The 27020-nt window shown below is 36.9% G+C and overlaps 1 protein-coding gene across 1 annotated transcript in view; it reads right to left on the minus strand.

Moving 5' to 3' along the window:
• Nucleotides 1–3162: 3162 nt before the first annotated feature.
• The window catches only part of LOC145981837 (sphingomyelin phosphodiesterase-like), a 193926-nt gene continuing 170068 nt past the window's right edge, over nt 3163–27020 (minus strand). The window contains exons 6-10 of the mRNA XM_083115279.1: nt 23522–23713; nt 15047–15217; nt 10584–10776; nt 7504–7694; nt 3163–3760 (exon numbers count right to left, since the gene is read on the minus strand). Coding sequence (XP_082971405.1) covers nt 3616–3760; nt 7504–7694; nt 10584–10776; nt 15047–15217; nt 23522–23713 — 892 coding nt within the window. The 3' untranslated portion in view covers nt 3163–3615. The remainder of the gene's footprint in view (nt 3761–7503; nt 7695–10583; nt 10777–15046; nt 15218–23521; nt 23714–27020) is intronic.

Here is a 27020-nt window from a genome sequence, read left to right on the forward strand (position 1 = left end):
GTAAAAATAATCGAGAACCACCGATATGTAATTCCGCACAAACAGACATCCGTGACTCTATGCAATCCGCACAAAGATAGTGTTTCTCGGGTTGTCTAGCATTCAGGCTGTATTGCGAATGGAATCCATAGTTTTCGTGACACTCCCAATGCGGTTCAACTCCAAGTTCATCACCTATCGGCTTGGGAAGGGGGAGGGGGTGAAAAATAAAATGCCACAAATGACCTAGATTCGTGTCGAATCCTTAGTTTATTCACGATCACATTTATAATGAGTTACATTTTACACTATAGTTAGAATTCATTACTTTCCTATCAAATACAAGATTGGGATAAATAAATACCCGGACAACGCCTGGTAATCAGCTAGTAACTGATAAAAGACAAAACATTTGAGTCTTCAAAACTATTATAGGCCAGTTCAATAATGAAAAAAGTATGGAAAGCTGGAAGAAATTTGATTGTCTTCGTAAAAGGGTTCTTAACCACATACTAATTTTACACTCTCTACCACCCCGAATTTTACCGCCATCTTTGAAAAATGGCGCGAAAATAGTTTTTTTTGCAAATATCTTGCTTGGAAAGCATTCTAGAGCAAAACAGGTTGTCAAAAATTAATCTACATGAAATTATCTACAAAAAGGTTCAGTGTATTTTTCTTTTAGGATGCGCCTTTTGGGTGATAGAAGAGCGAGTAATTTAACGCGTTTTCACCCGTTTCATTCTGCAAGAGTGAAACACAATGAAATATCTTTGCATGATGTTGTGTAGTATTTCCCTTCTATAAAACTGGAATTATCTCATTTATTCTTTCTTACAGAAATTCATTTGTGCATTCAATTGGTTTTATCATTGCAGACAGTATAAGAAATATTTAGTGTCGCATGTGCAGGATTTGGTCCTAAAGTAAAGATAACCCTAATAGAATATGCTGACGTTGTTCAAAAGGTTATTTCACAATAAAATAATGAGAAAGTATAGGTCTGGGATCTGGTCAGACCGTGGTACACTCCATGAAGAGTTGTGGCGGATGGCAGAGGAGGGACTGACTGACTCAGTGCTAAGTGGATTCTTGGCATGCCTATTAGAACAGCAGCATGGCGATGCATATCTGTCCCATATCAAGGGATAAACAAAACTTCCACTTCTTTTGTCAGTGATTCTCATCTCACCCACCACTCCCTGATTTTATGGTATTGAGTCAGTAATGACAGGAAACAGGGGATAAGAAAACAAACACTCTAGATGCTCATGATGTTGGAATGTCTTCAATGTCGAGTATCATAAATTAAAATTTGGCAAATGTCTAGTTTTAACGAAAGTTGGGTGGTTACATATGAAGTGAAAATCAGAGATTTGATTTGATTTATTTTACTTCGCTTTTGTGCCACTTTTGACTAATTGCGAAGATGGGGATGAATGATGATGTGATGAAATTGATGAATGGACACACTCACACACACCCATGCCCAGGCCGGGATTCGAACCCGGAACTCCTGGCTTCGTAGCGCGTTGTGCTAACCACTTCGCCACGATTGCCAAATGTCAGATGTGTAGCGTACAGTTTTAAACCAAAGTTTTTTAAATAATATTTTATTAAAAAAAAAACACCAGATCAATTGAAAATACATAGATTTGTTTGTCAACACCGAGACACATTTGGTACGTACCATTCTAGATAGGTGCATTGAGTAGGAAAAGAACACTACAAGAAAATTTCATCATCGTCTTTTCTGGATTCCGTGAGAATGTAACAAACTGAACGGGCTCGTCAATTAACACATTAACCACTGCAGTGTTAAGAAGTTCACGTGGAAAATTGTCAAGATATATATACAGTATGTGAGAACTATCTCATCAATTAAATATAAAAGTGTTTTAATATTTTGTTTGCGTGTTTGCTGAACTCAATTTATGTATTCCTATGTATTTTTGTTATTTAACCTCGCTTTTTGTCACTTTTTGGTAATCTCTATGAGGAGGATACGTAATAATGAGATCAAATTGATAAAAGAACACTAACAAGCAAACACTCATGTCGAGGCCGGATACGAACAATGGGTCGCCCGTCTCGTGATCATGAATCGTGTACTAAACAAATCCTCAAATTAAGATTAAATATCTACCTCTGCTCCTTATTGTAGAGATATGGTGATTACAATACGAGAAAACCTTGTCAAGAGAATATTTACGCTTGTTTATTCACTGGAATTGTCCGACCAGCGGGCGATCCCAAGAATTCGCAAACTTTGTAACTTCCGTGAAGCAATGACTGAAAGGCAAATGCGTGGATCTAACATGATCCAGCGTGTTTGAAAGGTGTAATAACCTTTCGAAGCCAAAGATTATAAAAGGAAGCTCGCCCCAGAGCTCGCTCTCATTGAACTCTCATTAGTCTTTCATTACTCTTGGATTACTCTACCACACATTACAACTTACAGAACTACGACGACGGTACACGAAGTTACGGCTGCATAAGCATGCAGCCAGTCGCGCGGGATTGCTCGGATCAGTGAGCCAAGGGTCACCGTATCGAACCTTGGCATCAGTCACAATTCGGTCTGCAAGAAGCATCTTTACAAGAACATCATTCGCCTACCAGGTATGAACAAGCGTAAATAACCTTAAATTCAACCTTCCATATCTCATTCCTCTTAGTCGGAGCAGGTTCGACTCACAAGTATAATTAAGCTCTACCTAAAATGTATTATTGAAGCATCCCTGTGACCTCAGATCCCAGGTAAGACGGGATTACAACACTATAGTACACTCCCTTCTATACACGCACACACACAAACAGAGAATAAATATATATAAAAGGTCCCGGGTTCGATCCCCGGCCGGTTCAAATCCGGGAACTTTTCTAACGATGGAAGCGACCCCGGCGCCCACCCAGCGTCGAATAACATGGGTACCTTGGGGAAACCCTGGGGGGTAAAGGCGGTCAGGGGCGTGATGCTGATCACATCACCCCCACTCACGACCGGATCAAGATAGTGTGAGGCGTTACCCCCACACCCCCTATACGCCTTCATGGCGTGGTGCTATGCACAGGGGAGCGCTTTACCTTTTTACCTTTTTTTATATATATATATGTATGTATAAACCGTGAAGTACATTGTGCTTGACGAAGGTGTGACGAAAGAAAATAAGATTATTTTGTATATTACATGAAAATATCTTTATATGTACATAATCACAAATTTATTTTACAGTTGCATTTTTTTTTTAAAAAAATTATCGCTGGAATATTGCACAAAATGTAAAAGCAACACAATGACGTACTAACGAGCTGAAACATATGATCATTATATACAAAAATGATATAGAAACAAATAAGCAGTAATCACTCTTTCTTGCTCGTATAAAACAACACAGACACATACACACAGACACGCACAAGTGCATACACACATGACAAATGATTGATTATGACGTATATATCCGTTCAACACAATATTTTTTTTCTCGGCATAGACTCATCCATAATATTTCTTGCCACAATTAAGCAGTTCTTTCAGCGCCGCGTAACAATTGTCATGTCATCTTAAATGTTCACTGTTTTGTTGTGGCTCATACAACAAATTTTATAACAAAATGCTTAGACAATAAATTATCATCGTGCATTCATTCTTCTTTTAATATAATTGCACTGAGTTTGATCACCAAAATCCGACGTTACAAGTCCACAAAGTATTTTCTCCTTACAAGCCCTGTCACATCCTGCGTCGATAGCCGTGTCTCCTTCCTTCACGTAATATCTGCAATATTAAATAAAATATGTTTTTAAATAAGTTATTTTTTATGAAAATATATCATTACTACCACTCCTACAATCCATCGATTTCTTGTGTACATTTTCTTCAAAGAAACATTCGGGTGTTTCCATGTTTCTACAGACAATGATTTTAAATAATTTGCTATGCAAAGAAAGTTGACACAAGATGAACCTGCATTTACTGCGTAACCACAATATACCCCCTTGGAACTTCCAAGAACAATGTGTTTATACTTGATAATGATATTAATATTTGTACAAATTGGTCAAACACACGTCATATACGTTAGAACGTGACGTGTATGACGTTTGATCAATTTCTATAAAATTATATCATTATTAAAGACGACACTTAGATTAATAGAAGAAAACTTGTTAGGGTCTTAATTTGAGTAACTTGTTTTCAGATGACCACGTGGGATTTGAAAGTTCATCTACTTGAAAAGAGCAAAATGTGACATCCGTGGCTCTTATTCGCACTCTATGTTAAGTCTCTATACAGAATCCCAGCAAGGGTTTCTTCCAAGGCACCATTATGAGTGTCGAAACGAGATAAATTTTAAGTAAATAGACCAGAACTAATGTACCATTTGTTAGTGTTTTTTTTTGTCAGTCACATGAGAAATCACGTTATGTGTCTCAACATTAGATGAAGTAGTGTGTGGCAAACTCATACAATAATACCGGGTGGCCAGAATTAAAGTTACCCAACTCCGAGCCCTCTGTAACCTGTTTGAGGCATCGTAGAACTCTGAAATTTGGTGAATCCACTATGCAGACCATGGGGAAGAGGATGGCGATTAAAAAAAGAAAAGTTAAATTTTCCGCCACCAGGTTGAAATGTGGCGCTGTACGTCCATGATGGGTTGTAATAATGACGTGAAGTGCTCCAATTGGTTATGGATTTGCCTTTACCTTGCAATCTTGCAATAAACGAGAGATTATTTTCTGGCAATTTCCAGCCAATAACAAATGTCTTTCTAGTTAATAACCAATTAGACGCGTGATTTAGCTGAGTGCTGAGTACTTCGTGACACTGCCGCTATAAGTCTAGTGTAAGACTTGCGACATATTAGCGAGCATTAACAGTGTTTTTTTCGATGAAATAAGAAGCATTGTTGTGTCCTAAAGGCATTTTTAGAACATTTTGATACACGCTGGGTTCCTTCTGGGAAAAATTATGCAGACTGAATGGGAACTTCCGGAAGAAACTGGATTTGGTACTCCATCGTAGTCTTTGCTTTATCTCAAGAATCTCGAAGAGTTTAGAGTCTCATTGTGCTCCCTTGGAATTGTTAAAAATGGAAGTGGTTGTCATATTGATCACTCGCTGGAGTAGGACAAAGATCCGTAGTGATATATTACTTGTATATTTGCTAGAAATCTTTCTTCATAATAAAATGATTATCAAACAACAAAATGGTGCATTATTTCGTGCTCGACTCTATATACCGTGGAGAACGAGACCATCTCGAGAGGAAGTATCCACACACAATAAGGGAAGTAGATACAAACATGCATGAAACAACACTGTAGGTTTCAGATCAGAATTTCGTTTGTTTCGTCTGTTATCACTCGCGTTGATGGTTTTTACAACTCTTAACTCTCCTCTTAACGTATTTTACTGACGACGTTACTACGTGTGATACTTCAACAGAAGACTTTTCTCACAGAACTTGTTTCCTTTATCTGTTCCTTCCCTATTTGCCATTGGACTCGTCCAGTCAGCGCATGCGCACTTGCGTCGAAAGTCACGACTAAGGCAGACAGACTATATGATATGTATATTATGTATGTCATGGCCGTAGGCAGGAAAAAAATCGGGGTGAGTTCACTCATAATCGATCCCATTGGCGTTACCAGAAATTTGAATAATAGAAATAATAATAATTATATAATAACAATTAAAACTGTTGAACCATAGGCTGGTGCATGTATTGTAACCTGCATTTTTCAATCTAACTCAGTTTTCTTTTGGTTATTCTCTTCGAATACTAACTAACTGAACTTTATTTCTGTTGAAAACAATAAAAATAACGAAGGTTCTGCTATTTTGTAACGGTCGTTCAATAAACGCTGGACCGGTACGATCCTCCTCCCAACGTTCATAATTGTTCCTACACTTACCAAACAGCATGGCCGTATTTAGAGGGGGGGTTTCTAGGGTTCAACCCCCCCGAAACTTCTGACATGTTGGATTAATGGAAGTTCAGAAACCAAAATCTGTAACAAATTTTCAATTTTTTTTCGAAGCATCACAAAAATACATGGAGACAATGTTGAAACGATCGAGCTAGAATTTTCATACATTTGGAATTCTGAAACTTGAGTGAAACAGGATTTATTCTCAGAAACGTAGCCCACCCGCGACCCCACCATTATCACTTCTGTTGTCATCTTTCCAGTGTTGCTCCTGCGTCACAAGGAATATAGACTGAAGATTCCCTTATGATTGTCCCAAAATTCCCTTTCCAGCTTTTAAATTCCCCGTCCCATAAAGTCGAAAATAAATCCCCCTTGATAGGAGTTCAAACCTAGGATCTCCAGTTTCGTAGCGCATTACGTTCGCGATTGAGATTACAATCCATGCACCAGGCTGAGCTTTTAAAGAGAATAACTGGTTCCACACTTTTCAAAATTCCAAAAATTTTATTTTAAAGTCAAACAACAAAAATTTTATGACTAAAATTTCCATCTAACTTTTAAAGTTTTTTCTTGAAGGTATCTAAAGTTTAATGATGAAGTATAATAATTGTGCATTTCAGTACACACTGTATGAAACGTAAAAAAAAAAAAGAAACTTGTGCTGGATATTCACTCATCTGCTGGATTGAGTAAGCCCCCTCAAGGATATAACAATAATATAATAATTATTATTATTAGTATTATTATTATGGAATAAAATTATTTTACTATTATGAAATTTTAATTATTATTGTATAATTATTGTTATTATTTCTATTATTCAAATTTCTGGCGACGCCCATGGGAACAATTATGAATGAACCCCCCCCCCCCGAAATTTTTTCCTGCCTACGGCCATGTGTACAACCACTAGTTATACACTCACTACAGAAGAATGTGTTTTATGAAACCGCATATAGGTTAAATGTATGTGCTACATCGACCGATGGGTGGAGGATAGTGAACGTAATGTGCTACGAAACTGGAGAACTTAGGTTTGGACTCCTGTCAAGGGGGATTTTAAACCTTATCGGACAGGTAATTTAAAAGTTGGAAAGGGAATTTTTAGACAATCATAAAGGAATTTCCAGTCTGACCCAGGAACAACACTGGAAAGAGAACAGCAGATGTGAAAATGTAGGGGTCGCGGGTGGGCTGGAATTCCGAATAACTGTTTAGCTCAAGTTTCAGAATTCCAAATGTATGAAAATTCTAGATCAATCGTTTCAGTTTTGTCTCCGTGTTGTATATTTGTGAAAATGATAAAATTTTGAAAATGAGTTGCGATTTTGGTTTCTGAACTTTCATTAATCCAACATGCAAGAATTTTCGGCGGGGGGGTCGGGAGGGAGGTTTGAACCCTAGAACCCCTCCCCCCTCTAAATACGGCCATGGTGTATGTGTATGTGTGTGTACTATATACGTACACATAGAAAACTTAAGTTCAAAAGTAGGAAAAATGTGTGATGGTAATTATTTGATTACCAGTCTGAAATATACATAGGTTATTAATATTATGACATGCTTTATTACCATACATACCCATAAAACTTCTTGAACAATTCCTCATCGTCCACCATTCGAAGGACAAGTTGATAGTAATCGGAAGGTGAAAGTGTCGGCATACCCAGATCTCGTCGGGCAGAGAAGAGCTTATACCAGCGAGGCTTCTCTGGTCCACCTAAATTAGCTTCCGTTAAGTTGAAAATCCAAGTCTCGTGGTCAAGAATTTTCTACACGAATAACAAAAAGAACACATGTAGATATTAATACAAAAACAAATCAAAGGGCACACAGTGATTTACAAGTTGATTGGTAGAGCTGCCACAGGCTGAACTTAGCCCATGAATAAAAGTAGGCCTAATTATAATTTCTAAAATGGTTTAATATTGACAATGTACGCAGGGCATTTGGAATAATTTACCCTGTGCTATAGAAAAAATGCGTTCAAGTAAATACTTTTCATTTAAGCCCTCTTTTATAGGCACACAAAGAATAATTTTCCCGCTGATTGGTATTCCTAGGTGATGTATCGAAGTTGAACGGTTGTCAATATTATTTATCACTGCAATGGTCTGATCACCCCATTGATGTTGTTGCAAAGGTTGATCCAAAAGTAACGCACAATCTACTGTAGCTCGGGAATGGCAAGGACAAGGGAAATGAAATTTTGTAGCTAGAAGACGTGGCCCTTTACCACCTAACCAACACCTAATTCCATGTCGAGAAGAATCCAACAAATCGAGATATACAAGTTACATCACGATAACGCACGACCGCATGCTGCAATCATGACGTTCAGAAGATTGGCCATCCGGGATGTGGTGCCACAACCTCCATACAGTCCTGACCTAGCGCCATCGGATTTCTATCTCTTTGGGCGACGGAAGGCTCATCTGCGTGGGAAACAGTTTGGAGGTGACAACGAGCTCACTGCGGGTGTGAAAGAGTGTGAAGAAGTGGTGTAAAGACGAACCTCAAGAGATTTACGAACGTGCATTCGTGTCATGGAAGCAAAGATGGCTGCAGTGCAGTGAAGCACATGGATCATACGTTGAGTGACATTTCCAAAGAACCAATGCTTCTACCTAGAAAATTTCATTTCTCTAATCCTTACCATTCCCGCGCTACAGTGGATTGTGCGTTATTTTTTACCGACTTTTATATATTTTTAATAAGCAGATTAACGGAAAGAACTCCCTTTATCGGTAACATTTGTAATGAAAATCAAGTCCGTAACTAGGCAGATGTAGCAGCAGAGTCTCGGAACCCCAGATCATGAAGGATCCTCACCAGAAATAAAAACGCTATTTAATCATGTTGTGTTTTGAGAACTAAATGCATTTTCTACAAGCTATATTTCTGCTGGATTTACTATTTCCTTTCTTCTACACCTCTATCCAAACAGTCTAGTTTTGTTCTTTATTGTCTAAATAGACAATAGCTACTCATCCGTATATTCGTTCAGGGCCTCCCCGATGGCGCAGTGGTAGCGTCTTCTCCTTGCAATCAAGGGGTCCCGGGTTCGATACCCGGTGGAGGCACAAGTGGTTCGGATACCACTTTAAACTGTAGGTCCAGTCCCGATTAGCCTTACTGTGCATAAAGTGGACTTAAAACAACAAATCAATCAATCAATCAATCAAACCGTATATTCGTTCAAGGTATTAGCACATTAGTTAGACACATCACATAGTTGCCATGGATACTGAAGTATTTAATAGGATAAATTAGGAAACTAGAGTCTTATTTCAATTCACAAAACTATACTATTTGCAATTAATATTTCTATTATTGTTATTTTGTCAAAGCATACAAATCATTTAAGATAATTATGAACTTTTAACAAATGAATTTTTTTCGTTGTTTATATAGCTCTTTCATAGTGTTTTGAATAATTGTAACCAATAATTACGATATACCAGACTTTAAAATTTGTTTTTTACACAATAATTTTAATTATTTATCATAACATAAAATTATGTAACAGCATGAAATGTCATTCCCTATCGAGTGGGATATATTTTTTTGTGTGTGATGGGATGGCCGGTCATTCTCCGTGGTTTTCTAGTCATGTCAGGAATCCAAAATGAACGACTAAATATTTATGTTTCTAGACGTATAGTTTTAAAAGGCGGCTTCTACATTTAACAGAGTGCGGACTTATATTGAAACGTTTTTGTCCTTTCCTTTAGTTTCCTCCCACTTTTTACCGTCCTGGTAAAGCTTGGGGGTTGCACTCAACCAACGAACTACATATATGCATTGTGCATAAATGCATTGGTTTCTTTATGTTCAATTTTTGTCGAATAGAAGGCTCTAAATCATATTTACTTCACTGTTTCTATCTGACTATTATAACAAACTATGTGCGGGATCAGCGTTATTGATATCTTACTGCACTTGAAACAAGCATTTGAGAGATAGGGCCTTTGATAAATCACTAAAACTTTACGTTCCATAACGTTAAAGTCAAATTAGAACACCATTAAGCCTTGTTTCCATGATTATGAAAAACTAAATATGCTGACCAAGGCAGTAATTTATTTTATTAAAACCATAAACTAAACGTAACGTTTCAACCTTCTAGCAAGGTCTTCTTCAGACTCTGTATCAAGTACAAAAGAAGACCTTGCTAGAAGGTTGAAACGTTACGTTTAGTTTATGGTTTTAATAAAATAAATTACTGCCTTGGTCAGCATATTTAGTTTTTGTTAAAGTCAAGTATAGAACTTCCTTAGAACGGGGTGCTTCGATTACGTATTTCTTTAAAGTTATTTAATGTCGTCAATTTCAGTGCAAAGCTATACAATAGAGGCATAAGAAGCACCAAAAGGATATAGTAAAAATAAGAAAGTTATGAATAAGAAGAGTTAAGTAGAAATCATTCAAGAAGTAGTAATATACTTTATGAAGTTACGCAATAGAGATGAAAGCTGTATTAAATTTCTTGATAAGTTTTTTTTACATACAAAGGAATTTTTTTTACTATCACTAAACCCTATAAACTTAAAAATAATTTTCATAGCGATTCTTCTTTCTGCTGTGGACTGTAAGTTTAATTTCTGATAATTACTAATCTCATTCTGCTATCTGAAGCCAAGTATGAAGAAAATACTAACCCACGAGGCACCTTTATAAGCGCCATCCACTGTGAAGACTTTGTAATTTGGATTCAGATCAACATAGGATGACACGCTGCCACTGATGTACAGCGTATTTATTGCTCTTCTCGGATGCTCTGGATCGAAGAACAGTTTAAATTCTTCATAATGCGTGTGGCCGTAGAATTGAGCAGTAATTGTATCCCTAAATCTGGAAGACAAAACGATTCCATTTAGAACAATATTTTATGTAATAAATTCAAATAAATAATTATTTTTACCCTGACTTCCAAAGTGTAACGCATATCATGAGACTGAACACTCCAAACTAACATACCAACCCAAAGTTTTGCAGAACCCTAGAGAAAATCTGTGATGGAACCTAATGAGTCTAAATCCCCTCGTACGTCTAGAAGTTTCCATTTTAACCCTTAAATAGGCGCGCGGGGGTAACTTTGAAGAAAATACCCAGGTAGGTATTTTTTCATGTTAAAACATTTTTTAGTTACCTAAGCTGCTAGTTTATCTTCCTAAAACAGTCTGATTCAACTGTCAAGGTCACTTCCTTCATTGTATGTGTAACTGCAGCAAAGCAAAACGATTCCAAAGTTGATGGGGATCAAATTTACCCCCACGTGCTTGGTCAGTGATTTTTTGTTGTTCATTTTTTAGAACTTTTGCTTACTGTGCTTCGTGAGTGAAATATTTTAACAGTTTTTACTTGTTCTGTGATGTGTGACCGTGCTTTAAAGTGGATGTTTATTTTTTCTAAGAAATCGTTCAATACTTGGAGAATGAAAGACAGAAGGAGCGTATACGGCGGTCGCTGGAGGAAGTTGTGAACTTTGTTCATCTGAAGTGTTTCAAGATAAAGAATTGATTCCAAAATAAGATCATGGTGTAGAATATCAAAAAAACTGAATCAGAACATGATACAAATTCTAAGACAAATCGTGATGAATTGAATGATATCTCGGAAGAATATAGAATTTATTTCCTGGGAAAAGACAAAATAAATCGATGGAAAAAAGTCCCCTGATCATGTTCTAATGTTCGCACAAGATGTATGAACATTGTTTTACGTCTTCCTGGACCATGTTTAACTGCAAATAATGCCAAATCAGCTATCGAGACTTTTCACTTTTCATAGATGACACTGGCCTCCCCATGGCGCAGTGGTAGCGTCGTCACCTTGTAATCAAGAGGTCTCGGGTTCGATATTTGGTGGAGGCACATAGTGGTTCGGATCCCACTTTAAACTGTAGGCCTAGTCCCAATTAGCCTTACTGTGCATAAAGTGGACTTAAAACACCAAATCAGTCAATCAATTATAGATGACACCACTGTGAGGATCATTGTGGAAATTACTAATACGTACATAGAAACTATAAGGGGTGTTTGTAAGGGAAAGAGATGCCACATTGACCGATGAATACAAAGTTAAAAAATCAAAACCAGTTTATGTGACATAATATGTGATCTAGATAAATAATACAGTGGTCCCATTTAGTTATTTGGTGAAAACAAGAGAGATTTTGAAAATTGATATGCATTGGAACTTCAATTTTTTCAAGGAAAAATGTTCCAAAAAATTCATGTATTTTTTTAAAAAAATATGGATATTTCTAAATTTACAAACAAATATTTGAAATGTATACTCAACAAAAAATATTGTTTGTATTTCTTATTCTACACTTTCCTTATTATTTGATTTGGTAATAGATTTTATAATGTTGAAAATGCAATGTCCGTCTATATAGTTTTTTTAAAAATTAATTGCAACCCTTTTTTACATTCAAAAACTACTTTAAGTTCTTGAAAATATCATTTCAATCACATAAAAGTCCTCTTTGTTACATATGAATCTTACTTGATTTCAGATAATATTTTATATTTGGGGGACAAATTTTGCCTAGTTAAGGGTTAAGTAGTTTCCATAAATAATGTCAAATATCACTGTAAATAAATTATAGAAGGTAATGTTACCGCATATTAAATATTTACGCTAATACAATACATAGAGTTTCGACTTTTGGTTTTAAGTCCACTTTGTGCACAGGAAGGCTCATCGGAACTGGACCTAAAGTTTAATGTGGGATCCAAACCATTTGTGCCTCCACCGGGTATCGAACTACAATACATAGAGAAGAAAATAATAGAATTCTTTAAAATGTCACAGAAAAAGAGCACAATAAGCATTAATAAGTAATAATCTTCGCTTAATATATTGTCTATGTCTAGAAACATATGGAAATCCAAATCCGTTCTTCTTTTCTGGTTGAACCTAAAATTCTCAGTTTTCCTACGTTGGTTTAAAGAGAAGCCTTGGGAGGAAAATTAGACTAGGAAACCAGAAATGAACGTGAACTTCTTACAGGATACTTCAAAGCTTTTCTGAATAAAATAAGGTCCAGGAAAATTACTTGATTTTTAAGTTCATACCTATTACTACTCAAACCTGATTTACAGTATCAGTATTAGGATATGTAACGCTAGTTAGCCTGATACCTTCAGACTGATCACGTCTCAAGCGTGCTTTTCAACTACAAACAATTTCGTAGAAGGAAAACTATTATATTTACCGTAGGCAGTTGAGGTTGTTTTGTTTCTCTTCTAAAAATATTGTGTTCTTGTGAGAAGGGAAAGTTTGGTATCCCTGTCCTCGCCTCCCCCCCCCCAAAAAAATCGACAAAATTTTATCCAGTTTCAAGAACCCTTGTGGTCCACACAATAAACTGATGTGGATAAAATAAATTCTATCTAAAATTTAGTAATCACAGGGTCGTACAACCGTGCAATATTTTAGTAATAGCAGTCCAATACTACATCGCAAAATTAAAAAATAAAAAGTTTAATTGAACTACTAACTAACTCTCTAGCCTTCTTGAACCCGAAGGTTCATGGCTGCAGCAACAAAAACCTTCCATCTGTCCCTATCCTGAGCAACATCTATATACTCTTTTCCATCTCTACCGATTTCCTTTAGGTCGATCTCAACCTTATCCCTCCATCTTCGTCTTGGTCTTCCTACTGGTCTCTTACCATCAGGTTTCCCAACAAGAATCCTGTAAACTCTTCTTTCCTCTCCCATTCGTGTCACATGGCCTGCCCACCTAAGTCTTCTTGATTTAATCATTCTAATAATATCTGGACATGAATACAAATTATGTAGTTCTAGATTATGTAACCTTCGCCACTCACCTGTCTCCTCATCCCTTTTAGGTCCAAAGATTTTGCTAAGGATCTTATTTTCAAATACTCTCAATTTATTTTCCTCTTTCAATGTAAAGGACCAAGTTTCGCATCCATATAATAGTACAGACAAAATTACTGTTTTGTATATTTTAACTTTTAGTTTCTTAGATATTAAACGAGAAGACAAAAATTTATGAAAAGTAGCATGCATTTCCTGAATGGAACCTGCTTTTTATTTCCTCTTTAATATAATTTTGATTTGTTAGTATTACTCCTAAGTACTTGAATTTGGAAAATGGTTCAAACGAGTTGTTATCAATAATTAGATTTTGATTATTACCTAACAATTGGTTTCGGCCTGTAAGCATATATTTAGTTTTCTCTTTGCTAACTTCCAAACCTATCTCTTTAGCTGCTTTGAAAAATATGTTAGCATTATTCTTAATTGTATTTATATCATCCCCTAATAAGTCTACATCATCTGCATATGCTAACAACTGAGTCACACCGTTTAATTTTAGTCCCTCGTTCGTTTCTTTTACCCTCCTAACAGCATATTCTAAGGTAAAATTAAAGAGCAATGGAGATAATGCATCTCCTTGTTTTAACCTATCATGAATTGTAAATTTGTGAGACATATTAATATCCACACGAATTTTACTTTCTGTTTCACTGGTGCATAATTTTATCATATTAACAAGCTTCTTAGGTATTCCAAACTCGACTAATATATTATATAATTTATCTCTTTTGATTGAATCATAAGCTTTTTTAAAATGAATGAATAGCTGATGGACATTTTGATTATATTACCACTTTTTCTAAAGTGTCTGTTTGATGTGAATTCAACTACACAATACAAAAAGCATGAAACCTGGCGGTATGACACACGTCACCTCGTAACTGGTTGGATGGTCTTCCACTTCGACACGTAGGAATGAGGCCGACAGTTGGTACGTAGGCCCTGGCCCTTAAGGGCTGCGCGCCACGGGCTATTATTATATTATTATTATTAATAATAATAATAATAAGAAGAAGAATTTGCCTGGAATTAAAGTCACAAACATCATGAACGCGAACATTAATTACATAAGTAGGTCGACCATAAGACAAACAATGCACATTGCTGAAATTAAATATTGATAAAACACAAAATATGGGCAGAATCACTGATATGGTTTGGATAATGTTATCTTTTCAAACATTCCCTTTCCATGAACTGGAGGGATATTATTAATGATATTAGTATTGACATATATTTCATTGCAGTTTACTTGTTATCTTACCTGTTGATAATCCTGGCATATTCCCGACTCCACACCGACCAGCAGTCCACGTACCCTGGAGGCAAGTGGCCCAGGATGTGAACCTTCTCCTTCTTCCTCTCAGCTTCCTTCAGCTGGTCCACCAGCCACGCCAACATGCCATACGGGTCTCGATATTGGTATATTTGCCACCTGTAATATTAAATTACACCTTTTAAGATAATTTTCGAATAGAAGTTGGAAACATCACAAATATTTTTTTTACACTTAGTTATTTTATAAATGTTATAATCTACCCACTTAAAGCACACATAATAAAAATTACAAAGAATGTTTATTTTATAAAGCAGATTTTTTTCTAAGTTTGATTTACAGTTTCAAGATTGTCATTCTTGTTACAACTTTTCCACCTTAAAATTAAACTCAAATGCTGAAAATTATTGATTAGTTCTATAAATAACTATGGTAGTACAGTCATGGACACGTCTGGGTTCTAACGACCCTACTGAAAGAGCACTGAAGGAAGCCCTCGATGTCTGACCACCAAGTGCCTTGTGTATAGACAACCCAACCAACTTTACAATTCTGCTGTTTGCATATCAATCACGGGTATACATCTCCGTAGATTGAGCAGTTATGCCAAAGAGAAATACGAGATGAATATTTCGGACGTAATGTCTAATGTTCTCGAGATGGAATAATACTAGGTCCGCGTCATTTTTTTTTATTTTTTTTTTATGTAAGGTAATGCTGTTTGGCAAGGAACATGACGGACTTGCTTTATATTTTCCCTCCTTGCATTATTGAAAATTCTATATTTTACAATTATATTAATGCATTGGACGAAAATAATACTTAGAAAAACATGTAACACACGTGCACACCACTCTTTTCACACACACGCACTTAAAAACAAACACACGAAGCTAAGTTTTAACTTCCAAGTGAATGTCACAAGAACATTAAATGGAGATGCGAAACAAGGGAGTTTTCACAAAAGGAATGTTTCTATTTTTGACACACGTCGTTTCTATTAATAGACAATGAAACAATTATGAGAGAAATTAAGATGCATTTTCTTCAGGCGTTGAGGAAAAGAACCAGACTGACTGGAGAACAGAAAAATATAGTGTTATCGGTAGAGTGTTGGTTAGCATACAGAGATTTCATAAGCCTAGGTTCGATCCCGACAAAAAAATTTAAAAAATCTTCTTTTCTGTCGGTGAAGAAATATGTAATGTTGATTTCCAGGCATTTTGACGAAAGGAAGCACATCAATCTGTCCTTTCATTCTTCTAATAGATTACACTGGTCTACGTCCATTTTGCTGACTGGAGGCTGATGGTTGTTCTTTAGTAATTCGAGGGTGGTAAATCCAAAACCGAAATCCGTTTTTTTCTATCACGTCAGGTTTCGGAGGAAAATAGAAAAATATCTAATATTAGGGATGTATATTTAGAGCAATGAAACAACGTAGTCCGTAAAGAGGTCACAAGATGGCAGCACATTGAATATTATAATGAATGTTATTTCAATCAGTTATTCGAACATTGTTAACCCCAAAACAAGGGACAAATATTACTGACTTTGTAAGGAAAGCATATTGTGCATATTTCGGAATTAAATTATGTGACCACGATAAATCCTGGGCACCTCATAAAGTATGCAGGACCTGTGTAGACTAAAGGAAAGAAATATGTTAGTGTCTGGAACAACCTTCATGTATCGGGACAGAGAGAGGCATCTATTAAGATATTTTCAAAGGGAGGAACTTGTCTATTGTACAGATGTGAAGGGAGTAATTGAAGCTACGGGATGTACGTATAATGCAGAAGAATGGAGGCTTTCTATTGATAGCTCGAAGAGGAATTTGAAGTGTGTGTTGCTGCATAATGGCAATAAGTTAGCATCCATTCCTGTTGGCCACTCCTTACATTTGAAGGAAAGCTACAAAACAATGAAAGTACTGCTCGAAAGATAAAGTATGCAAATGACAGTTGGCTTGTGTGCGGAGATCTCAAGGTCATTTCAAAATTACTTGGTCAACAAGCAGGTTTCACGAAATATCCATGCTTTTTGTGTTTATGGGACAGTCGAGCAAGGAACGAACATTGGGTACGAAGACTGAGGCCTGCCAGGAAAAGCTTTGAAGTCGGGGCGAAAAACATCCAGAACAAGCCGCTTGTTGATCCTAAGAAAGTGTTACTTCCTCCACTGCACATTAAGTTTGGATTAATGAAGCAGTATGTAAAAGCTCTGGATAAGAATGGGGCTTGCTTTAAATACATTTGCTCAAAATTTCCTGCATTGACGCATGAGAAAGTAAAAGCAGGTATTTTTGATGGTCCTCAGGTAAAGATGCTAATGAAAGATGAAGAATTCTTACAAACAATGAACCGCACAGAGAAAGATGCATGGTGTGCCTTTTCTGATGTCATTACAAACTTTGTTGGAAACTTCAGGGCGCACAACTACGAGGTTCTAGTTGAAAATTTGTTGGTGACGTTTCAAAGGTTAGGAGTAAATACGAGTGTCAAGCTTCACTTCCTGCACAACCACTTAGATGTATTTCCGTCCAATCTTGGTGCCGTAAGTGAAGAACAGGGCGAACGCTTCCACCAAGACATAAAAACCATGGAGCACCGATATCAGAGGAGATGGAATGAAAACATGAAGGCTGACTATTGCTGGTGCTTGCAGCGTGACGTTCCTGAGGCCACCTACTCCAGAAAATCAAAGAAACGAAAATTTTTGCCTACGTAGGTATGCATGTTGTGCAATTCTGTGGTGTATGTTAAGTTTAGCATAAGTACAGGCATCAGGTGTTGACTGTATGTGCTCGTAAAACAAATTTATCAATTTGCCGGAATTGCCTAAACTTTTTATCCATTAAGAACTCCCTATTGAGAAAATAGAAACGTATGTTTGTTAAACAACGTGACGTGATACATCTGACTACGTCGCATTCTCTTTGCAAGTGCTGTTGGAATGTAGCCGGATATAATTTTCTGAAAATTTTGAAATGTGACTTGTGAAACAATGCAACTTAATACCTGTTATCAGCTACACCACCTATTTATAGTCCTATTATTTCATTATGTGCAGATATCTATATGGAAAATTGTTGGAGTTTAGCCCAGTATTATAATATTGTGAAAATTTTCAAATGTGATTTGTGAAAAATTGTGACGTGATACACTTTTTCTGACTACATATTTGGAATCAGCGACCTCAAATTATATAGAATCAGTTAAAATATATAAGTCAGCAGAAAAAGAAATTTCATTATGTGCAGATATCAATATGGAAAATTGTTGGAGTTTAGCCCAGTATTATAATATTGTGAAAATTTTCAAATGTGATTTGTGAAAAATTGTGACGTGATACACTTTTTCTGACTACATATTTGGAATCAGCGACCTCAAATTATATAGAATCAGTTAAAATATCTAAGTCAGCAGAAAAAAAAATTTCATATGTAGAACAGTGTTATATATCACAAGTGGATATAGAGGTTCTCCATCGAAGCTAAGGATATCTTCTCAGTGGTTCCCTAGCCACGATTCTCTACTGCCTTCCACCTGTCTGATTTATTTACATTGTTCAAACCAACTCACGAAATATCATGAATCTAACGAAGGTTCCAGGTTGGAGTTCTGACTTTTTGCGAGGGTGTTTATTTCTGTGTTTTTATTCATCATCTTCATCTAAACATTCCTCATCATTGCCGTGATTAACCTAGGGAGGGATCAAAGTGACTCAAATAACAAAACTACAGAAAATGCAAGACACACCTGCCTATACATGTTACATTGGGAATTAACAGTCTGAAAATAAATTTTCGTTTCAGTCGACTACTTGCGAAAGAATTTCGTGTTGTCTAGAAGGCGGGCAACTTTAGTTCGATCCCAGCGCAAGGTAACTTTTTTTTTTTGTGTAAATCCATCCCACCTAATATATAAAACTGAGGTTCCTTCAAAACTTTTGAATTGTATGCCACTTCGTATGTCGGTAATCTGAAAGCAGCAAAGATGAAAATTTGCAAGCACGTTCATTGTTTCGAAGCGACGATGTATTTTTATAGGTGTTAAAACAACATAATTTTTTATTAGCGAAGAGCATGCAGCTACATTTGCCAGGGGGCACAGGGGGGTGCTCGCGCACCCCTTAATTTTCTTCCGCACCCCCTTCAGCACCCCCTACGTTCAACGGAAAACACGAACCCTTAGAGTGTCATATTATGACATGTCGTCATATTGAGTACAAAATGTTAGGTACTGAAGTAAGACCGTTATTAACGTATACAACAGGCAAGCACTTTTAAGAGAGTGCATATATATATACACAGTATATGCTTCTCTGTACTGGCGGCAGCCTCTTTGAAGATCAGCGGCAGTTTTGTTTCCTCTCGTCAGCATTGTTGTTATGAATTTTTCTTCTTTTTGTTTCTTCAAGTGGAATGTTTGTGGTTTTCGATAATTGCCTATAACTTAATGTGAGTTGTTTTCTTTTCTTGTTTTTTATTGCATTGTTGATAAACGGTTTATTTTCCGCCTACTTGTTCTTCCTCACACTGGAGCAAAAATTTCAGTTACTTTCAATTTCATTTCAGTCAGTAAATTTATGTTAATCAGTGAGGGCGATTAGGGTAGCTTTTTGCTCCCACGTTATGCTAAATCTTATCTACCAAGGGAAAGTAAACTGTTTTTTGCACCCCCCCCCCTTTTAGTTTTGAAGAGTTGCATGCGTGTCTAATGTTTATCTTATTTTCAACACCCCACCCCCTAAATTTCTTTCCGCACCCCTTCAGCACCCCTAGCTGATTAACCCTGCCGCCGCCGCTGCAGGTTTGAGATCGCTTCCTAGTTGCCAGTGCTAACATTAAAGCGAAAACACGCCATCCTTTACGTTAAGAAGAACATTAGCGATATTCTATCAACATACACAAACTTTGACGTTCCACGTAAAATGCTTACCTTTTCTCGTTTCAAGATCGTGAGTGTGTTTTGCCGTGCTATCTCGGGCAATAATTTGAGACTTGCGTTTGCATGTTCGAATCCAAAGCAATACGAAACTTATTTTTCCGGCAAATGACTTTTTGCAATACGTTATGGATGTCATAGATTGAAAGAATGAAACGGAGAATTTTCCTCAAATCAACTTATAAATGATATTAAATTAAGTGGATCCTAACCTGATGTGAAGCGTAAGATGCAAGATCAGAACACACCTAATGTTGCAGTGAAAACTGCAGAGAAGAATGCATGATTAACGAACAGTCAAAGGTATTTTTATACCGTAATGAACTTTTAGTTATGTGGTAGCGAATCAGTTTCACGCGTCAAAGGTTCTGAATTCGATTTCAGTTGGAATGCCCTAACTCTTTCTTATTAAGGGGGAACTAAAGGCAATTTTGTAGTAACTTTTCGATAATAGATGGCAGCATCATTTGTCATCGCAACCGAGTGCCATGTTGCCAGATCTACGCGTGAATCAAGGGTAGGTACTATTTGTCTAGAAAGTTTATGCTTGGTTTATGGCAACATCCATGCCCAGGCCGGGATCGAGCAACTAATTATTGCATTTTTAAAAATGTAGGTGGTAAATTCAAGCGAGAAAATTAGACAAGGACATAGACGAAGGCTCACGAACATGGTACAGGAGCGCTTTCTGACGTCACAGAGATAGGCTATATATTTCTTGTCAGGATTCTCTACGACACTTCAGTACGTGATCTCTTGATGCCACTGCAACTACTGGTTTTAGTTCTATTAATACCCAGAAATGCTTGGCATATCGTATCAAACAATTGGAATTGGTCTACACCGGGAATCGAACCCCAACCCGCACTCACTACATCGCAATAGAGTTGAATATTATGCAATCAAGATAATTTTAACATGAACAACATGTGACTGTAGCGTTGTTTTGTGTTCAATGGTAGTCGCGAAGGAAATGAATCCAGTGGATTTAAACTGGATAACCACGTCTCATGTGGTCGTGCACTGTTTCTACTGCCTGCAATTCTACTATGTAGTACTCGATTTGAAACCGGTGGAAACAAATTGAGCTACTTTTACTCGATTCCGAAGTAATAGATACGTTTTGATGCAAAGATCAAATGCAACTTTTGTAAATATGTACAGTAAAACTTCTCAATAACGGACAGGCCTGGGAGAAAAATAAATGTCCGTTATTAAGAAGTGTCCGCTATTTAGAAAAAATTGTAGGATGTTACACAATAGGATAATCATATTACAGTACATACTTTACGAACATAATGTTTCTTCCCCCCTACATTCAAGGAACAAAATACTGTACTATATACGGTGAATTTAAATTTACTAAAGTATCCCTACGTACATTACAAATTTCAAAAAAGAAAATACGTAGCAGAAGTGATACACACTTCTCAAGATAACCACAAATACTGTTTGCACTTTTCTTTAAAAAATACGTTCGGTGTAACATGAAACAATGCGCGCTAGTTCGAAATACTGGCCATTGTTGTGTCGAATTCCATGAATTGCGACCGTTTTCTTTCAGGCTGTCCGTTATTAAGAAGTTTTATTTCCGTTGGGGAGGTAGTCAGTGTTCGCGTCCGTTATTAAGAATGTCCGTTATTGAGAAGTAATATTGCCATTAAACCCTATGTATTTCTGCCGGGGAATTTAAAAATGTCCGTAATTTAGAGGTGTCAGGAGAAGTTTTGCTGTATTAGCTTTGCTGTATTAGCTATATCGTACCAATAATTTACTGTTTTCTATTTTTCCAAAGATGAATGACAGAAGTTTGTTTACAAACATTTTACTCCCATTAGAGTTACTGTGCATAAAGTGGACTTAAAACATCAATTCTCAATAAACATGCTAGATGTAGCAAGGAGGACAACTGCTGTAGGAGCCATGAGAGTCATTGCACTGTTCACGCTATTTCCTTTGCCAAAGAGAATGGAATAGTTCTACGTTACTACATTTCCCCGTCATTGAACGCACCGACTCCAGCCACTATACTGAATTCCGATAATCTCTGGAGCAAGGCAGCGCATAACGGCAGAGAAGGGGGAGAAAGCGAGTGGGGGAGCGAAGGTGTACACGCTCCTGTAAACGTCTGGTAGCTGCGGTCGTTTTCTTCCTCCGTGTAATCCTGTTCCCTCGCAAGTGTTCATTGGTCGAGCTCCTTTGGATCACTACCTCCGCAGATACATGCTTTCGTTCGCTCGCTCCAAAGATTCCCAGGACAGAGTATAGCGACTGGATGACAGCCAATCCTGAAAAACGCATCACTATTCCCGATCTAGCATTTTTAAGAAACACAAACTATTTAACTTCATTTACGACGAGGAATATTATATCGGTATTTGCAAAGCCCGAGGTACGTCTCGACACAAAATTAACCTTAAAATTTAATTTATTTATAAATAATATAATTTTTCGTAATTTTTATGACTTTTACACAATGAAAACAAATAGTCACTCCCTGATGCATTTTGAATCGTAACCAGGCTCAGACCAATATGCAACCGTTCGTAAACTGTGGGTGGTGAGTTTATGGGTAGTGTTACACAGGTACTTTATCCTAAATAGGTGTATCCCTAGTACGGTGCGTTCGTTTTGGCTCTGGGCCGAGATAGTGCGTGACATGGCGTGACACGGTGCCGATGCCGGCATTTTCGACCCGTAACGTCTTGCTTATTTACGCACATAGCTTTAGCATGTAGACAATTATATTTATACTAGCTGATTGTCCGGCGTAGCCCGGGTATTTATTTATCCCAATCTTGTGGATTGTGCGTGGAAGAAACATGGCGATCTTATATCCACTCTGCATTACGTAATAGACTGCCCCTGTGACTTGTTGATCTTGATCGAGAAAGCAAGTCTCTCTCTCTCCCAAATGTTATCGTGAATGTCACCAATTAGCTTAGCGACTCCGAAAACTATGGATTCGACACTAATGTAGGTCATTTTTGACATTTTATTTTTTACCCCCTCTCACCCCCATGCTGATAGGTGATGATCTTGGAGTTGAACGGCATTCGTAGTGTCACTATTAATCTTAGCGACCCCGAAAACTATGGATTCCACATTAATATCGGTCGTTTTCGTATATTTTTACATGTCACCCCTTCCCACACCCTCCCTCCACACCTAGGGGTGTCAGTGGTGTCTTACCCTCACAGATATCTTTCTAGATTGCAAGTCATATGTGTACCAAGTTTGGTTGAAATTGCTCTAGGCGTTCGAGAGTTATGCTGGAACAAACACACATACATCCATTTTTATATATTAGATTCCTTAAAAAGTACTAACCTATGTTATGAAAGTTGCTCAAAGTTGTTCACGCGCTATCTCGGCCAAGAGCCAAAATGAATGCACTTTATTTACATATGTTTGTTTCTGTCTCTGAATGGGAAGTTCGTGAGGCGGTAGGGGAGATGTGATGGTCCTGTCTACACAAAAACAATTATATTTCTGAAAAAAAAAAAGTACTTACCAATTCAAAATATAACAAAGATTGGAGTTAAGAGCTATGACTCTAAATCCGGGCTTCACGGTTACCGAATAGTAGCCTCCTAAGCGGACGGTCTTCAGGGCCTCCGGGGGAAGCCAACCAGACCAGGAAACGGCCGCCGCATCGTACAGCCAAGCTGGGCTCATGTTCCTCGCAATGTTCATTGGGCCGAAACTGAAAGAAAAATAAATAACATTTTTGTCAAGTAGGTGATGTGTACGTACGTATGTCTGCGCATGTTTGGAGACTTGAAAATCCGTATACCACATTCATTTATGTTATCTTCATAAACGAAAGTATGAAGTTGTTAAGTCAAGATATCGCTACCATATTATATGGTCGAATCTTGGTCAGAATAGCATAACATGGCAGCCATTAAAATGGTGAGCCATTTTCTTGTACTTGCTTAGTAATAATCAGTGGTGATTTAGTGTTTTCCTGGCATCCCTTCAGGTGAAACATATCTAAGCAGTGATAACACCAAATTATAGGTAACGTGTTTGCTTCCAACAAATTATTATTATTTCTTATTTTTTGAAAAAAACTGAAAATTAAAAGAAACTTGTAATGGAATTGCATCGGCCTGCATGGGTTTGGATGACTCGCAGATGACTGTTGTCTCTGAATAATTTCAGCATGCTGACTCCAAAAATGAAATCTATTTTTATCCATCACGTCTGGTTTTTTCTTTTAAGAAAATAGCAATATATTAACTGCCTTGATTTCACAATAAAATTTGTAGTTCCACCATTTCCTCAATATATGGCTCTGTTTAGATTGTGGTAATGTATTGGTTTTCTACAATACAAATCCACCAATTTTAAACTATAATTGCACATAGAATAGTAAGTATTTAATTTACCTTCTCGTATCTTCACAAGATACATTGACATGAAAATTATAAACTTTGATTACTTAAGTTCAATTTTCAAAATCCCTCGTAAAGATTTCCTTCACAAAATGTCCAAAACTCAATGTTATAATGTAGTGGTTTGATTGAACTTAATGACGTGGAGAAAAATCCTGGTCTAGGGAAAAATCCTGACGTCATGGAAAGAAATTTGTGTCATATTCGTCATCAGTAGGGCTAGGATTTTGATGCAAATGCATCTTTTTTTGGTAAGGCAGAAACATTGCATAAGTAGATAGAAATGTGTTTTACACGTAAGTGAATTAATTAAGTCATTTTTCGACCTTTTAAAAGTCATTTTATGCATTTTTCTACATTTTGGTGAAAGAAGGCGCATTTTACATGCAAATGTAACCCTTTGAAGGAGAGGTGTTCCCGACTCTCGTCTCATTGCCTTCAGCGCAGTTCTGAATGACTGTGTTTGAAGAAACAAAGAAATTCTGTGCAGTATTGTTGACACAAGCTGTTGTGTAACAATTCAGCTCAAACAATATGATTTCCCCCTCTCTATCAGTAAATATATTGTCGCCAGACGGATTATTGTTAAAAACAAGGGGTACAAAGTTTTTTGCTCTGTATCGGACATATTGTCAGGGAAGCAATTTGCACTCTATGGAATTGAAAGTGACTTAACAGCAATTGCTATTGTTCATTTCAAGTAGGCTCCTCTTGTGTCGGTGGAAGTCGAGAGAAATTTTTCCGTGTACAAGGCTCTCTTGTCCGAAAACCGACAATCATTCACTTTTGAAAATTTTCATATGATTTTCGTTGTGTACTGCAACTCGGTACTTACAAGTGTAAAAGATGACAAAAAGTTAACTTTCTTACTTGTACAACCATACGCACTGAACATGTGATAGATACTGTAACGTTAAAATTTGAATTTCTCTTGGTAGTTTATAAATTTGTTTTACAAATCTTTCAGAATTTTTAGGTCATTTTTCAAAGTTTATAGGGCATTTTCATAAATGCATTTTTTAAAGGTCATTTTTTGGCAATTTTAAGGTCATCAAAATCCTAGCCCTAGTCATCAGCATGCAAAATACTTTCGAAATTACCTATTGGTTTGTAAACAACCGATATTTCCCTTGTTTAAATTTATTTTGCTGCGTTCTGTAATATGTGTAATGGAATGGCGAATATGAGAATATTGATTGTGAAAGTGTGAAAAATCCTGACGTAATGTGGTAAAATGTATATCATATGCGTAATCAGCAATCAAAATACATTCCAGAATCACCTAATGGTTTGTAAACAAACGAAATTCCCCTTGCAAAAATTTATTTTGATGCGTTGGTAATAGATGTAATGTAATGACGAATATGAGAAATTTGATTGTGAAATTCTGAAATATCCTGACGTGATGGGAAAAATGGATGTTTGAAATCATCCGTTATGTTATTAACGCTTACGAAAAAAAAATACCTTCTGCTTCGCATTTATTTTTAGTGGCTATGCATATATTGCAAGTAATTGAAGACTAAAATTGGTAAACGCTGTAAGTGCCACAATAATTCAAACACCGTTCTCTACGTTAAACTGTTAAATGTGCCATGCTTTATCATGTGGTAAATGTGAAATATGGCTGGTAGCCCTTTAAGTATTTCAAAGGGCGTGTCAACGTTGTTACGGGCTGATGTGCTGAACGATGCGATTTCCCAACACTTTCGCTTTTGGCACTTACAACGTTTACCACTTTTAGTCCTCAATTCCTAGAGAATTTAATAAAAACTAATACATTAATTTCTCTAAATAACTTTAAAGACCAAATTGAAGAAAATATCTTTCATTTCACTAGAAAGCGCTTCTACCTGACTAATGAATTCAAGTAGGCTAAAATTTACAATGCACTATTTCTTAAATCCAATTTAATATATACATATATATATCCGTTGAAATTCTGGGACAACAATTGGGGGGCAGGGGGCTTAAATCTCAGAGACTAGGGAACATGTACTGTCCCTTGTAGCATTTAGCTTAGGAGTGATCAGCACAGGATAGTACAAGGTTGCACAAATAGAAAATTATCCTGGCTGTAAATGGCAATAAAAATGGGATCCAGAAAAACTCGTTCCACTGCAAGGCGTTATGTATGTTGCCTAACTCAACGGCGATAAGTGGACTTCACTAAGCCCCGTGACAGGTTAAGTTTGCAGCAGATTTTATGTACGTATTAAACCACGCGAGAATGGCACTCAGCATCTCCCATGCATGTCTTGCCTCAACTGCCGAGCTGTTCATATCACAGACAGTGAGACAATCGGTAGTATTGCAGAAGAACTACATTCTGTGTGCACGTTTGGGTCTATTATATGCGAAAAGTTGCTGCAAACTTAACCTGTCGCGGGACTTAGCATTTTTTCAATTGAAATTTCTATTACCGCCTAGAGTTAGGCAACACACATAACGCCTTACAGGGAAGGGAGTATTTCAGGATCTAGGTATCCCATTTTTTTGGCCGGTCACTGTACAAGCAGAGGCCATATTCTCGTTAGACCGTTTTCAGGGTATACTACGTGGAAAGGGGCTGACACTTGAATGTCTTCCGATTAATTTTTATGGGGTCCCGGA

The sequence above is a fragment of the Lepisma saccharinum genome, chromosome 30 (assembly GCF_977018435.1).
Source record: "Lepisma saccharinum chromosome 30, izLepSacc3.1, whole genome shotgun sequence".
NCBI classification, from domain to species: Eukaryota; Metazoa; Arthropoda; class Insecta; order Zygentoma; family Lepismatidae; genus Lepisma; species Lepisma saccharinum.